Here is a 13,307-nt window from a genome sequence, read left to right on the forward strand (position 1 = left end):
AAATAAAATTATTAACAATTTTCGACAAAAATCGTTGCAATCCTCAATTGCTACGATAAGATCTCTTTATAGCCAATAAGTTAGCAATTAAGTTAGTTGTAAGTTTACTTCCCTTTCTTGACAAGTAGGTTTAAATCCCTACGAATGATAAGTCCTAATTGCGAAAGCAAACAAATCCTAACAATTAAAATTACAAATATCCAACAGTGTTGAGAAGTCACCATTTGTGATTGGACACACATACTCATTATTTACTAATATTTATCATAAATACTTAAGCTACTAACAAATCCCCCCTTAAAAAAAAAAAAAAAAAAAAAACAACTCAAAGTTAACCAGTGATTGCAACGAACTGGTTGCTCTTTATATTAAACCACAATTACAGCAGGGGTTGTGAGTCTTACAAGAAAATCTAATTGTGTCTATAGTAACTTTATTCATTGCTGCCATTTAAATTGTATGCCTATTTCGTTGATTTCTTTTATAAAAAGAATTTTGCTTGCTAAAATTTTATACTGCATATAATGTTTCTGCTAATGACAACGTTAGGTTTAATTGGTGTGTCTTCGTGTTTTTTATTTTTATTTATTTTTAAAATAACCTATGCCTAGCCGGAATCTATTAGGTCCCATGGCCGCACACTGCTTGGTGTATTGATATCCGCAAAACAACATTCAATCTGCGGATACGAATACTTCCGTCTTTACAATTACGTTTCATCTCACTGACGCAAGCGTCGTGTCCGCTAAACTACAGTTTAGTAAAATCCCTACCATATGCACTAAACGATTTAATTCAAGTCATTGCATTCTATTTTTATTCGCCCTGGTTTCCACTAGACTGAATGAAAGTAGGCACTTGTCTTAAATTCTATCACTGCAACTGTAAAGCACTTGTGTCGAAGGGTCTTTATTTTAACTATCCTACAACTTTGTAGAGCACTTTTTTTTCTTTTAGGGACAAAAGTCATTACCATTATCTAAAATTAATAGTACAAAAAGCATAAAAATGCAGTCGCGGCAGGACGCATTATGTGCCTCACACTTATATATTTTTTTTTTTTGTTATAAGTATTGCAGCTGCGAGATTTGAATATATGAAATGCTACTCAGTCTATTTAACATAGAGTTGGATAATGTCTTCGATGGCACCCTTGGAGCCGAAAACCAGTGCGATGAGTCCGAAGAAGAATACAAGTACATTTTTCCAGATAACCCAGTTGAATTTGCCAAAGCCTTGCTCCCAATAGGTGACCATCTCAATCAGAATAGGAATGAGCAGACCGAGGATTGAGAAAAAGAAAGCTCCAATAAGTCCGATGAATGGTCCAATGGTAGGGACGGCGACAGCCAGCAACACCGCGGCAGTTACGAGAATGGTTCTGAAAATGATCGATCATAATTTGTTCGAGTGGTTCAACTGCTTAGGAACACAAACCTCATCGTGTAGTTCACCAGGGTGGGGCGCTTCGTGAAGTTATCTTTAATGGCAATCCATGCGATGTCCAGACAAACGTAGAACTGCAGTCCAAATGTACAATAAACAGCTAAGGCAATCAGAATTTTCACGGCTTGGGCGGGTCTGTAACGAAAACTGTTAGTGTCACATCTTGAATCAATGTTGGTCACTCACATTTCTTCAACTGGTAAATTAAGGGTGATGCTTCCCAACGCTTGGTCTCCATATCGCACGTATCCCAAGAATCCCAGCAGAATGTAAATCAAGGTAACTCCACCCATTCCCTGGTTCAGCACACCACAAATTCCGATAAAGTTTTGCGGAGTCTTCATCTGATTTTCCAGCGGCATTACAACACCGATTGCCTCCATAGCAAAGATCACGATCGCAAAGAACGACGGCCAGCTCATGAGAGAAACAAACATGGGCCTTTCACTCAGTGCCGGCATATCGGTAACCAGATAGTAGAAGGTGATGCCCAATCCAACACACATGAAAACATTCGCGACCATCGAAACCGGCGCCAGGTACTTCAGATTAGGGATCCACGAAAGTAAGATCAAGGGCACCAGAAGCATGGCGATCATGACTCGCAAATTCATCTCCGATCCTGTGTAATGCTCGATGACTTGTTGAAAGTTGGTAGCGATAATGACGGTGTACACGGCACATGTTCCGAAGTAAGTCACAAACAGACCGTAGGTAATACACTTGGGTATAAATTTACTCCACCTGCGGCCCCACTCGGGTCCATTTTCCAGCGAGATCTCAGCTACTTCTGCAAAAGTCATTGCCGTGCATTTTGTTCGATGGTAGAGGGTATGGGCGCATTTGACCTGTTGGTGAGGGGAAAAAGTTATTGGTAATATTATGTAACGAAACAGTTTTTGTTACTAAAATCACGTACCAAAACATAGGCGCAGTGTGTGCAGATAAGTGCCGTTAGAACTGTTGCGAATATTCCACCTACGAGGCCAGCATAGCTGAAGGCTATTGGCATAGCCAGAATTCCGGTTCCGAGTGAGGCCTTCAGGAGATGGGTTAACGTTTCGCCATCGCTGGGGATGAAAAACATATTTCGATAAGTTTCCACAGAAGTATTCTTTTTTAAAAATGGGACACTTACGTGGTAGGATGTTCCAAGGATCGCTCCTTAAACGGATCGAAAGATTGCACCGCCGCGGTTTCCACATCAGGCTTGGCCGGAGTGATCTTGTATCTGCAAGGAAAAAACAAACAATTTGGTAATCGGTTGGCTGATAAGAGTTTTAGTTTCGACGCATGTTTTCAGTTGCAGCGATACTTTTCACGATTCGAGTGAAATTCAAGTGTTTAACACTATAGTGTATAATTGGAAATTTTCTTTTTCATCGCGACTTCGCAGATGCGAACCATTGAGAGAAAAATGTTATGCACGAAAACCGCCACACATTCCATGCGAATTTTGTTTATTTTAATTAAACATTCCTGTTTGGTGAAAAAAGTATTTTTTTTCTAAACAGAAAATAATTCCGAAATACATTTGAGTATCGACAAACGAATATCTATGTGGTATCATTACTTAAGTTGTAAAAAATTGTATCATAAAGGGGCCAACTGGGTGTATGAGAAAAACTTGATCCCAAAAGTTTTGTCTTCTCGATGAAGTCAGGCTTCAAAGCGGTTGAAGTCAGTGTGCCAATATTGAACATTGGGACAAGCCGTGGGGTTGGACTAAAATCGACGTAGCATTTTTTTTGAAAGACTGATGAAAAATGTAGACTAGAAACACACTAAAACATTGCCCAAAGTTTTGCAGCGAGAGCTGTCAAAATGTTTCTATTTGTGGCATTCTGAAATGTTCTGAAAGCTCTGCTGCATAAAAAATCACTTGGAGTTCCAAACAAACAATCTGTTTTGTTTGTTACGTTTTTTTTTTTCAGGGGGAGTTGAGGTTTGTGACCCAAGCTAAGTGGGGTTAGGAGGAGGAGGAGGTAAATTTGTTTCATGGTGTTTTTAAATTCATGGACCACTCGGATCCAGATGTCAAGGCTGTTTACATCTGACACAAACATTATGTTCGTAGCTGTTTAGTTAACTTTTCGTGCATGGTGATGTGTTTTTGTGTGTGAGGAAATTTCCGGAAAATTGGTGGGGAAACAAATCTCAACACAGGTCCGAGAGTTGATTGTGCGTTACTTTCAGCGTGAGGAGTCTCAACGTTGCTGAGAAGTATGGGGAAAGTCGTGGTGCGGTCCAGCTGGTCATTCGGAAGCATCGGAAGCATCAGACGCTCTGTAGTGCGGTGTAGTGATGGGAAATATCGCCCAAAACAAACATCGATAACAATCGATAATTTCAGGGCTTTTATAGATTTTATCGATAAGTATCGATAATTTGACAGCTAACGTTTGCGGTAGAAAAAATGGACTTTTTTCAGATGGTGATGGTGATGTCTTAGAGATAATTGAGTTGGATGAATTTCCCATGAAAGGTAATCATGTTAGCTTCCTCGCAAAAAAATATGATGTCCTTCCGTGCGGCCTTCCGGCAGTTAACCGGAACATTCGCCATGGCGGACGAAAACATGCGTGTAGTCATGTTTTTAAGCTCTTTCTTCGTTTTTTTATTAACTCCTCCTCCGTTTTCGCGACAAGTTGTTGGAATAGATCTCGCGCTTCAAGGTTGCCCAGAAATTCTCGATGGGAAGCAGCTGGGGGACATTGGGCGAATTCGCCGACTTCGGTACCACATCGATATTCAGCCGCTCCATCTCTTCCAACGATCGCTTCGAGTAGTTGGCCGACGTCAAATCTGGCCAGAACACCGTGTCTTCGCGCTTATGGTATCTCTTGATGAACGACACAACTTCTGTCAGGCACTTCGTACTATAAATTTCCCCGTTTACGGCCAGCCCGGAACGAAAGAAAAGCAACTTTGACATCCCTTTCTCGCTGATTGTCAACCACAGCCGCACCTTCTTGGGGAACTTGGTCTGTGAAATAAACTTTACCTCGGTGCTCAGTTCCTTCGTGGGGGAGGTAAAATACGAAGAGTCCTGCTAGTCGTTGCCATCCAGGGTGAGATAGGTCTAGTCGTCCATCACCACTGCCACGTCGCGTTTCGCCGGGAAAGTCGACTTGACTATCTTATTCAACCGCTGTCGCTGCGTCATTGCCTGCAGCTCCGAGACCAGTGGACGAGTGGACGAGACTGCCGCTTCCTATGTCCATGTTCTCCAGATACTTTTTCACTGTTTCAGCGCATGCACCAACCTCCCGGCCAAGTGCACGTAGCAATTTAGCCACTTTTCCCTCGGTCTTCCTCTTCAGCATCCTTTGAAGCTTCTTGTCGCTCAGGGTCGTTGACCGTCCGGAACCGGGCTTTCTTTCGATGCTCTTATCGTTGTCCAATAGTGTCAAGATGTTGTAGATGTCAGAATAGCATTCCCGGCGTCCACAAAGTGCCGCACGATGTCCGTTTTTGACGCGGCGGGGTACCGTTCTTTGAACGCGCACACTTCTGAACGAAGTAGCTTCACTTTTTTCACTATCACAGTTAAGTTTGACTGATAAATCTGTCAATTTTTTTTTAAGTCATGGGTTACTATAATTGATGATGCATGAGTAGTTTCGTCAGTGCGATTAAAGGTAAACCCATGAAAAAGCGGCAATTTTTATCCATTTTTTCATCGCAAACGTTATTTAACAAATGCAATTCTGCTATGTAAATCTGTTAAAAACAGAGACAGTGATGGCCCAAACAGGATGGATACGTTTACGTTGCGTTGACGTTAATTTGACAGTAAATGTATGGGCTAACTGTCAAATTGCCGCAAATGCAGCCGCAACGTATCCATTGTGTTAAGACCTTGAATGACAAATCTTACGATACTGAGAATGAAAATTCAAACAACCGGACGAGTTAAGCAGTTTGTTTTGGAAAGTCTTCGGGTTTCACGCCGGGAGTGCTTTCTACGGAGTAGTTTCAAGCCGAAGTTCGTTTTGAAGGTTGTATAATCAGGGAAATAATTGAAGCAGGCAAAATTCTGTCAATTTTCAAATGGCCAAAACTTTACGAAAAATGAATCAATTTTGACAAAACAGGTTTCATTTTACTGGAAAACTGTCCTAGTTTTCTAGTATTACTTGAGAACTGGACGTGGCCAAGGGTCACTGGAAATGTTTCAGATTTCCGAAGTGCTTGCCAAAGTGTACATTTTTGCAACGCGTAGAACTTTTTCTGACATTCTGTTTCACTCAGGTTTATATGTTGTCAATAAATCAGAATTTATCTCGAGTTCAATGGTAGCCATAGATTGAAAATTAGCCAAGGAATCATCGAGGTATGAATTTATTAAGTATGGGTGTTGATTTTGGCGGTTTTTTCCCTGTTGGGTACTAATTTTCTTTGAGCTTGCAGCACTCTAGCAGAATTCAATCGAACATTGTGGGTGTGTAGGTATTATTAAACAAAGCAACTTTGCAAACTTGCGTTTGAAAATTTATCTGGATTAACATTTAAAAAGGTCAGATTGTTTTACGCGGATTTTCTCTTAAAGGTTATTTATGCAGATTTTCAAATTAACGTGGTTTTTTACACGAATTTTTGAATTGAAGCGGTTTATCAAGAGGATTTTTGATTTAACATGGTTTTTTCACGAGGCATGTATCCCCCGCGTAAGAAAACCTAACTGTATTTGAACCTTTTTCTTATGAATGAATTTATCTTAGTAAAAATTATCTGAACTTTCCTTCAAAAATATAAAAAATGATTTAAGGATCCTACTCTGAAAAAAATATAATTTAAAAAACGAAAAATGATTTTAGATAATATCGGTGATCTCAGATTCTTTTAAATGAAGTATTTTAGATAGACAATTTAGTTGCTAAAATGTACACTTTGACACACACTCTTGAAATACGAAACATTTTCGGTGTAGGTTGGTCACGCCAAGTTCCCAAGTAATACTAGGAAACTAGGATAGTTTTCCAGTGAAATGAAACCGGTCATCAAAATTGATTCATTTTTCGCAAAGTTTTGGCAATTTAAAATTTGAGAGAGTTTTATTCATCTCAATTATTTTGTCTACCCGCTGTAAAAATCAGCACACTTTTTTTGGCGCAACAATTTTGTTGATTTGGATTTTTAGTGGAACTAAAAATTGTTTGTTGGCTAACAGATACTTTAAACTTAAACAGTTCCCAGTTAAACTAAACAATTACCAGAGAGTTACCAATAGACTACCGCTATGCATGTCCATCATATTAAAAGAGTTGGCAAGCCAAAAAAAATGCATTTTATTACAATTTCGTATCATTGCTTTTTATGAGATGGTGCAAAAAGTTTAGTTATTTTTTTGAAGTTCTCCAGTACTATGTTGTCGAGTTCATTTGTTCTTAGGAAACTAAAAACTATAAATACCTTTTTAGTTACCTTTTTTTCTCAGAAACTCAGTGACAGAGGCGAACCTTCACACCACCCCCAACAATGCTAAATCTTGTCGAATAGCAGCACCCAACAAATACCTAGCGGCAAAAGCAACTCCTGGGGTAGGGTAGTTGAGGTCTCCTTCTTTTGGGTCTCCTCCAGTAACCAGCCGCACTGACTTGTGCTCACCCTTATAATATCGATAATTATCGTTAACGTCAAAAAATTAACGATAATATCGATGTCCCGCATTTATCGATATTATCGATAAGTATCGATAAGTTTCCCATCACTAGTGCGGTGCAAGTGACCGACTGAGAAGAGAACCGAAACGTAAGACTGACGCAAGAACGGAGACGCTGATCATCCGGAAAGTGAAAAAAAAACCTACGAACCCAAGTATGATGACAGTTCTACAAGGTATGCTACATTTTTGTCTATCCACGCACACAAACAAATCTCGTTATGAAAAATTTCGCGTTTTGTATGGAATTCAGAACATTTTAGGAAATTTCTCGTTTTATGTTGTTTCATATCTGATTTTTTTGGTTGAAGAGTGATTCTCCAGTTGAAACACACTAGAAATTGATATTAATTTAGATTTAGTGTGAAAAATTGTGACAATATGTCGAAATAAAATATATAAAAATGCTATTGTAATAATAATAATAGAGTTAAAACAGCATTATCATAACCATAGGGCTGTCACAAATGTACAACATAAACTAGACAGGTGACAGGTGTGTCTGACCAGTCAGTCTTATTCGATGTAATGTAAAAATTATTCGTTAATAGATCGCTTAGCAGTACATAAGTCTTTGTGTTTTGTCATTTACGGAGTGAAATATTACATGGTGTCAGAAGTGAAAAATCGGAAAACTTTTGTCGGAAAGTTGTTTCACGGATTCGCGTTGAACTGCTGGATAGTGAACAAGGTGGAAAATCGGTGAATTCTTCACCTCATTGGAATAAATAGTTTGTTCACACGTGCGAGGAAGAAAAGTAAAATGGCGTCGTCTCTAGAACAAAGACTTCCGCAGCCGCTTGACTGTACAAATTTGGCAGCGGAATGGCCGAAGTGGAAGCAAACATTTACTATTTACATGATTGCTAACAACAAGGTAAATGATTCGGAGCAAAGTAAGATAGCCACATTCCTGTGGTTGATTGGTCAGCGTGGAGTTGAAATATTCAACACATTGTTCCTGAACGACGGAAGTTTCGACGGTATGTTCGGTGGTATTGGTGATGTTGCTGATATGGAAGCTGCTGCGGGTGATGGTGCTGGAGTTGCTGCTGTTGTCGCGGATGGTGGTGCACCTGCAGTCGATCTTCAAGCGGATGTAGGAGGTGGAAATGAACATGCTGCTGTACGAGACGGTATTGCTGGAGCTGAAGCGAATGTTGCCGATCGTCGGACACTTGCTGTCGTTATCAAGGCATTCGATGACTTCTGTCTGCCGAGAAAAAACGTAGCTATGGAAGCATTTAAATTTAACATGATTACCCAAAAGGAAAAACAGACGTTCGGGAATTTTGAAACCGAATTGCGAACACAGTTGCAGTATTGCGAGTTCGAGTGTATGAACTGCCATACATCTTATGCGGATCGAATGCTTAGAGATCGTATCATAATAGGAGTTCAGGATAAGAAGTTACAACTCAAGTTGTTGGATGGAAAAGATGATCCGTTGTCCAAGGTTGTGGATATTTGCAAGGTGTTTGAAGCTGCGGCAACAAACAAACTGTTGTTGGATCGGAAGTATTTGGGTCAAGCTGAGGTTAAGACACTTATAGAGGAAGTCTCAAAAAATGATTCAGCGGAGGTGGCTGTTGTCAAGCGCTACTGTTATAATTGTGGTCACGTCTTCAACAATCAGCATTTGCGTTTTTGTCCGGCAACGAAGATCAAGTGTAATAAGTGTGGAAGAATCGGTCATTTTCAAAAATTTTGCAGAGCTGGAGGAAATGAATCGACTGGCGATCACCGTGCAGTAAAGGAGGAAGACAAGAAGAAAACAACAGTTAAAACAATCAGATCAATTGACTGGCGTGACTCAGGTAATTGTGTTGTGCACGAGCTAGAACAGCATGACAGTACTGAACAGGTAGGCTTATCAGATACATTCTATTGTAGAGACGATGTAAATGGACGAAGTGTCAATCGGATTAGATGGATGAAAACATTCTTCATTCATGGCAGGCCAGTTTACTTTAAACTCGATACGGGTTCAGATATTAACTGTATTCCATTTGATCTTGTTAAGAGAATAAAAGTTAAGATAACAAGTGTTGATGAGTTTAAAATACTGGATTATTGCGCCAACGAAATCAAGGTCCATGGTCAAGTGACTTTGTGGATATGAACAAAGGTGAAAATCATATTGTCTCATTTATTGTTGTTGATAGCAATTTTGAACCACTGATGGGCCTGTAATCATGTGTGGCTTTGGGATTGATGTAGCGTACCTGCGCGGTTCAGTTTGGAAGTATATTGCCGTCTAATGTTGTTGAGTTTACAGAAATGTTTAAGCAGATGTTTGAAGGACTAGGTAAATGTCCTGGGACGTGTTCAATCGATCAATTCTCAAGGAAGGTTCAATTCCATTATTGCATTATCGGAAAAGAATTCCATTCAGTCTGCTCGACAGATTGAAGGATCAGTTAGGTGAATTAGTTGATCAAGACATTATCGCACCAGTACAGTATCCTACGGATTGGGTAAATAATATTCAGATAGTGGAAAAAACAAACGGAACATTAAGAATTTGTCTGGATCCCAAACCTCTCAATGCATGCATCAAGCGGGAACATTTTCTCATTCCTACAGTTGATGACATTATGAGCAGGTTGTCTAATAAAAAGTGTTTACTGTCCTTGACCTCAGGAGTGGGTTTTGGCAGTTGGAACTTGATCGCCAGAGCTCGGACTTGACGACATTCATGACACCGTTTGGAAGATTTCGTTGGAACCGTGTACCGTTTGGTCTTAATAGTGCACCGGAAATGTTTCAGAAGAAAATGGTTCAGATTTTTGGTGATATTCCTGGCGTGGAGGTGTATTTCGATGATATCGTTATCACGGGCGAGAATTATGAAGAACACGATCGTGTGTTGAAGATGGTGATTGAACGAGCAATGAAAAACAATATTCGCTTCAATGCAGATAAAATCCAGTACCGATGCAGTGAAATCAGGTTTATGGGGCACGTAATTAAGGATGGAACAATTCGACCAGATAACAAATACATTCGCGCTATTACTGAGTTTCCGACTCCCACAACAAAAACAGAAGTAATGCGGCTGCTGGGATTGTTTTAATACTTAGCAAAATTCATACCGAATCTGTCAAAGAGGACCGCTCTCTTGCGTGAGCTGACCAGGAAGGATAAAAAATGGGAATGGACTGAAGCACATGGTGGTGAACTCAAAGAGTTGCTGGAAATAATATCGAGTTCTCCTGTGTTGGCTATTTACGACCCGATAAAGGAAGTTGTCATTCAGACTGATAGTTCGAAGGACCTAGGCTGCAACGAATGTTTATGTTCTTACTTAAATATGCTGGTATGTCTATTATTTATACTCCTGGTAAAGACATGCTGAGCAAAGACATGCTTTGCAAGTGGTTGCACGCACCTCATATGGGGATCGAAAAGACGTTGGCTCGTGCGCGGTTGCATGTTTTTTGGCCTGGGATGACCAAGGATATTTCAGAGACTGTCAAAGATTGCATGGTTTGTGAAAAATTTAAGCGCAACAATCAAAAAGAGCCTCTGAAGCAAGACGATAAACCTGACTACCCTTTTCATAAAGTGTCCGTTGATATTTTTGATTATGCGGGTAAAAGTTTTCTTGTTCTGATTGATTCGTACTCTGGATTCATGTGCTCAGAAGTGCTAGTGGATAAGTCGGCCTCATCGGTTGTGAGAACATTGAATGCTATATTTTGTCTCTATGGATACCCAACCAAAATATGATGTGATAATGTACCGTTTAACTCAGAAGTCTGTGACAAGTTTGCTAATGATTACAACCTTCGGTTTATTTTCTCTAGTCCAAGATATCCCCAAAGTAATGGCCTTGCAGAAAAGGGTGTAGCTATTGCAAAGAATCTTTTGAAACGCTGTGTTGAGGAAGGTGCTATGGATATGGCCGTATAATAAAGACAGGGTTGCCAATTGATGCAAAGCTTTTACATCGTAATAACTTGGAAGAGTCAGTTATACAGGATCGTTTTGATCAGAAACGACAGAGTCAGAAGATCTACTATGATCAGCACGCAAAATCTTTGCCAGTGCTGAGTGAGGGAGAACGTATAATTTTCAAAAAGAACGGAAAAGAGTGGCATTATGGGAGCGTTGTGCGAAAGGTGAATGATAGATCATATATTGTTGAAGACAACTTCAGTAACTACTTCCGTAGAAACCGCCGTTTCATATCTAAAACCAAAAATAATGATCTCGATCCTAGTGAGCTGCTTTTGGAGGAACATTGTCTGAATCGCTTGAACACACCAAATAACGGGAGTATTATTCTTCCAAATGAGAGGGGTGAGTGCAAAAATGATTCAGCTCGAAATAGTGATCCTTCAGAAAACGAACTAGTTGATACTGAGTCACATTCAACTTCCTTCTATGACACTGCATCTGATGGTTCTGGCTTCTTTGAAGGATACGAATCAGATCCTTTCGAAGGTTTCGAACAGCAGGAGAGTCAGGAGTTACCGGAAGAAGGACTAAAACGAACTCGGAGTGGTCATCTAGTTAAGCCTCCACAGCTTTATGGCGAATGGGCTTAGTAGCGAACTTTTTCACAAAGGAGAAGCGTGTAATAATAATAATAGAGTTAAAACAGCATTATCATAACCATAGGGCTGTCACAAATGTACAACATAAACTAGACAGGTGACAGGTGTGTCTGACCAGTCAGTCTTATTCGATGTAATGTAAAAATTATTCGTTAATAGATCGCTTAGCAGTACACAAGTCTTTGTGTTTTGTAATTTACGGAGTGAAATATTACAGCTATATTTCTAATAGTTGGAGCATAATCTTAGTCATTGTCATAGCTCATGACTTTTGTTACTGTATGAAACATAAGCGACTCTATTTAGAAGCGCTATTAGAGTACAAGAAAAAAACGAAAAGTGCAAAAAGGTTACCGGCAAATTGATGAAAAACAGCATATTTTACCTAAACCGCAGCATGTTTATGTATTCCCCACAAATAAAATATGTTTCAACATCATTTCTATAACTTTCCAGGAAAGTATGTTTTATAAGTTTAGTTCAAAATGCAAAATCAAATCAAATTTCATACAAAATTGGAAAAAGTTCATAACGATCACTAATACTAATGCATCGACGTGAATAGCATACCTTGTAGAACTGTCATCATACTTGGCCTACGAACCACCATTCGCGTGATGGAAGGAAGGTTGGATCTATTAACAAGCCGCTGGATTTCTTGAAGCTCGTTATTTGGTAACACCATTTTAAAAAAGGTCAACACTTGATCGTGAATGAAGAACGCCCATCGGCTTCCACACAATGACTAGATGGTCAATTGATTTTCGCGCGTCGGAGAGATTGCAAATGAGGTTACATTTTTGTGCCCATCAGTGTACTTTATGAAATGTAATATCGATTTTTTATGATCGGTGAAATTTTGCATGGGGAATTTTTCCGAGAAGACGAAAGTTTCCAGTTGATTTTTATAGGTAATGATGATCAAGAATTTTTTTCCAATTCAATATCGTTATCTCCGTACACATTACTGTACATTTTAGGGCGAACGGTGAAAATTCTTGATATGGCATTGAAATTGCTCGCAAAATTTTGGCATTTTGAGTTTACTAGAATTTCAAAATTCATGTCATTTTCTACGAAGATTTCAAAATTTTCGCAATGTTTTATGAGATATTATCAAAAAAAATTATTTTTGCGCGGTATGTTGTAAATTTTTCTTAATTCGTTTATTCAGCGTACCTATAGTAAATTTCCAAAACTAAATTAATTTGATCGTAATTCCCAGATGGGAGGTATCATGTTTTTCGACAGCGGGGCCACTTATTAATATTTTCCAACCTTAGCGTGACATCAATAATGGTTAGGGACCATCCATGAATGTGAATTAAGTCTGCAAAAGACGCATATTTTATAATTACGCGAATTTTCCAAAAAAGCCAATTACAGCTTCACAGGAACCATTTTTGGCACTAGCGATGTGAGCAATAAAATAACGACCAACGAAGAAGGTTGGTATATGGGCTCAGTCGAGAAGGGTTATCACATTAAAAGCGACTGAGAAAAAGATTCGAATTCATGAAAAAGCAATAAAAAATATTATCTATTTTCGAAAAGTTCAACAAAATACATTTGTTTGGTTGCCAGTTTTTTCTTAAATACGACTTCAAGAACATAAGAATGACTCTTTTCAATTA

The 13,307-nt window shown here is 39.2% G+C and overlaps 1 protein-coding gene across 3 annotated transcripts in view; it reads right to left on the reverse strand.

The window, feature by feature from the left end:
* Positions 1–331: 331 nt before the first annotated feature.
* Positions 332–13,307, reverse strand: part of LOC129725858 (proton-coupled amino acid transporter-like protein pathetic) — a 62,644-nt gene continuing 49,668 nt past the window's right edge. For all 3 annotated transcript variants that reach the window (XM_055682193.1, XM_055682194.1, XM_055682197.1), the window contains 5 exons: positions 2,585–2,677; positions 2,366–2,516; positions 1,633–2,294; positions 1,438–1,581; positions 332–1,381 (listed from right to left, as the gene is read on the reverse strand). In XM_055682193.1, coding sequence (XP_055538168.1) covers positions 1,114–1,381; positions 1,438–1,581; positions 1,633–2,294; positions 2,366–2,516; positions 2,585–2,677 — 1,318 coding nt within the window. In that variant the 3' untranslated portion in view covers positions 332–1,113. The remainder of the gene's footprint in view (positions 1,382–1,437; positions 1,582–1,632; positions 2,295–2,365; positions 2,517–2,584; positions 2,678–13,307) is intronic.

The sequence above is a fragment of the Wyeomyia smithii genome, chromosome 2 (genome assembly GCF_029784165.1).
Source record: "Wyeomyia smithii strain HCP4-BCI-WySm-NY-G18 chromosome 2, ASM2978416v1, whole genome shotgun sequence".
In the NCBI taxonomy this organism is placed as follows: Eukaryota; Metazoa; Arthropoda; class Insecta; order Diptera; family Culicidae; genus Wyeomyia; species Wyeomyia smithii.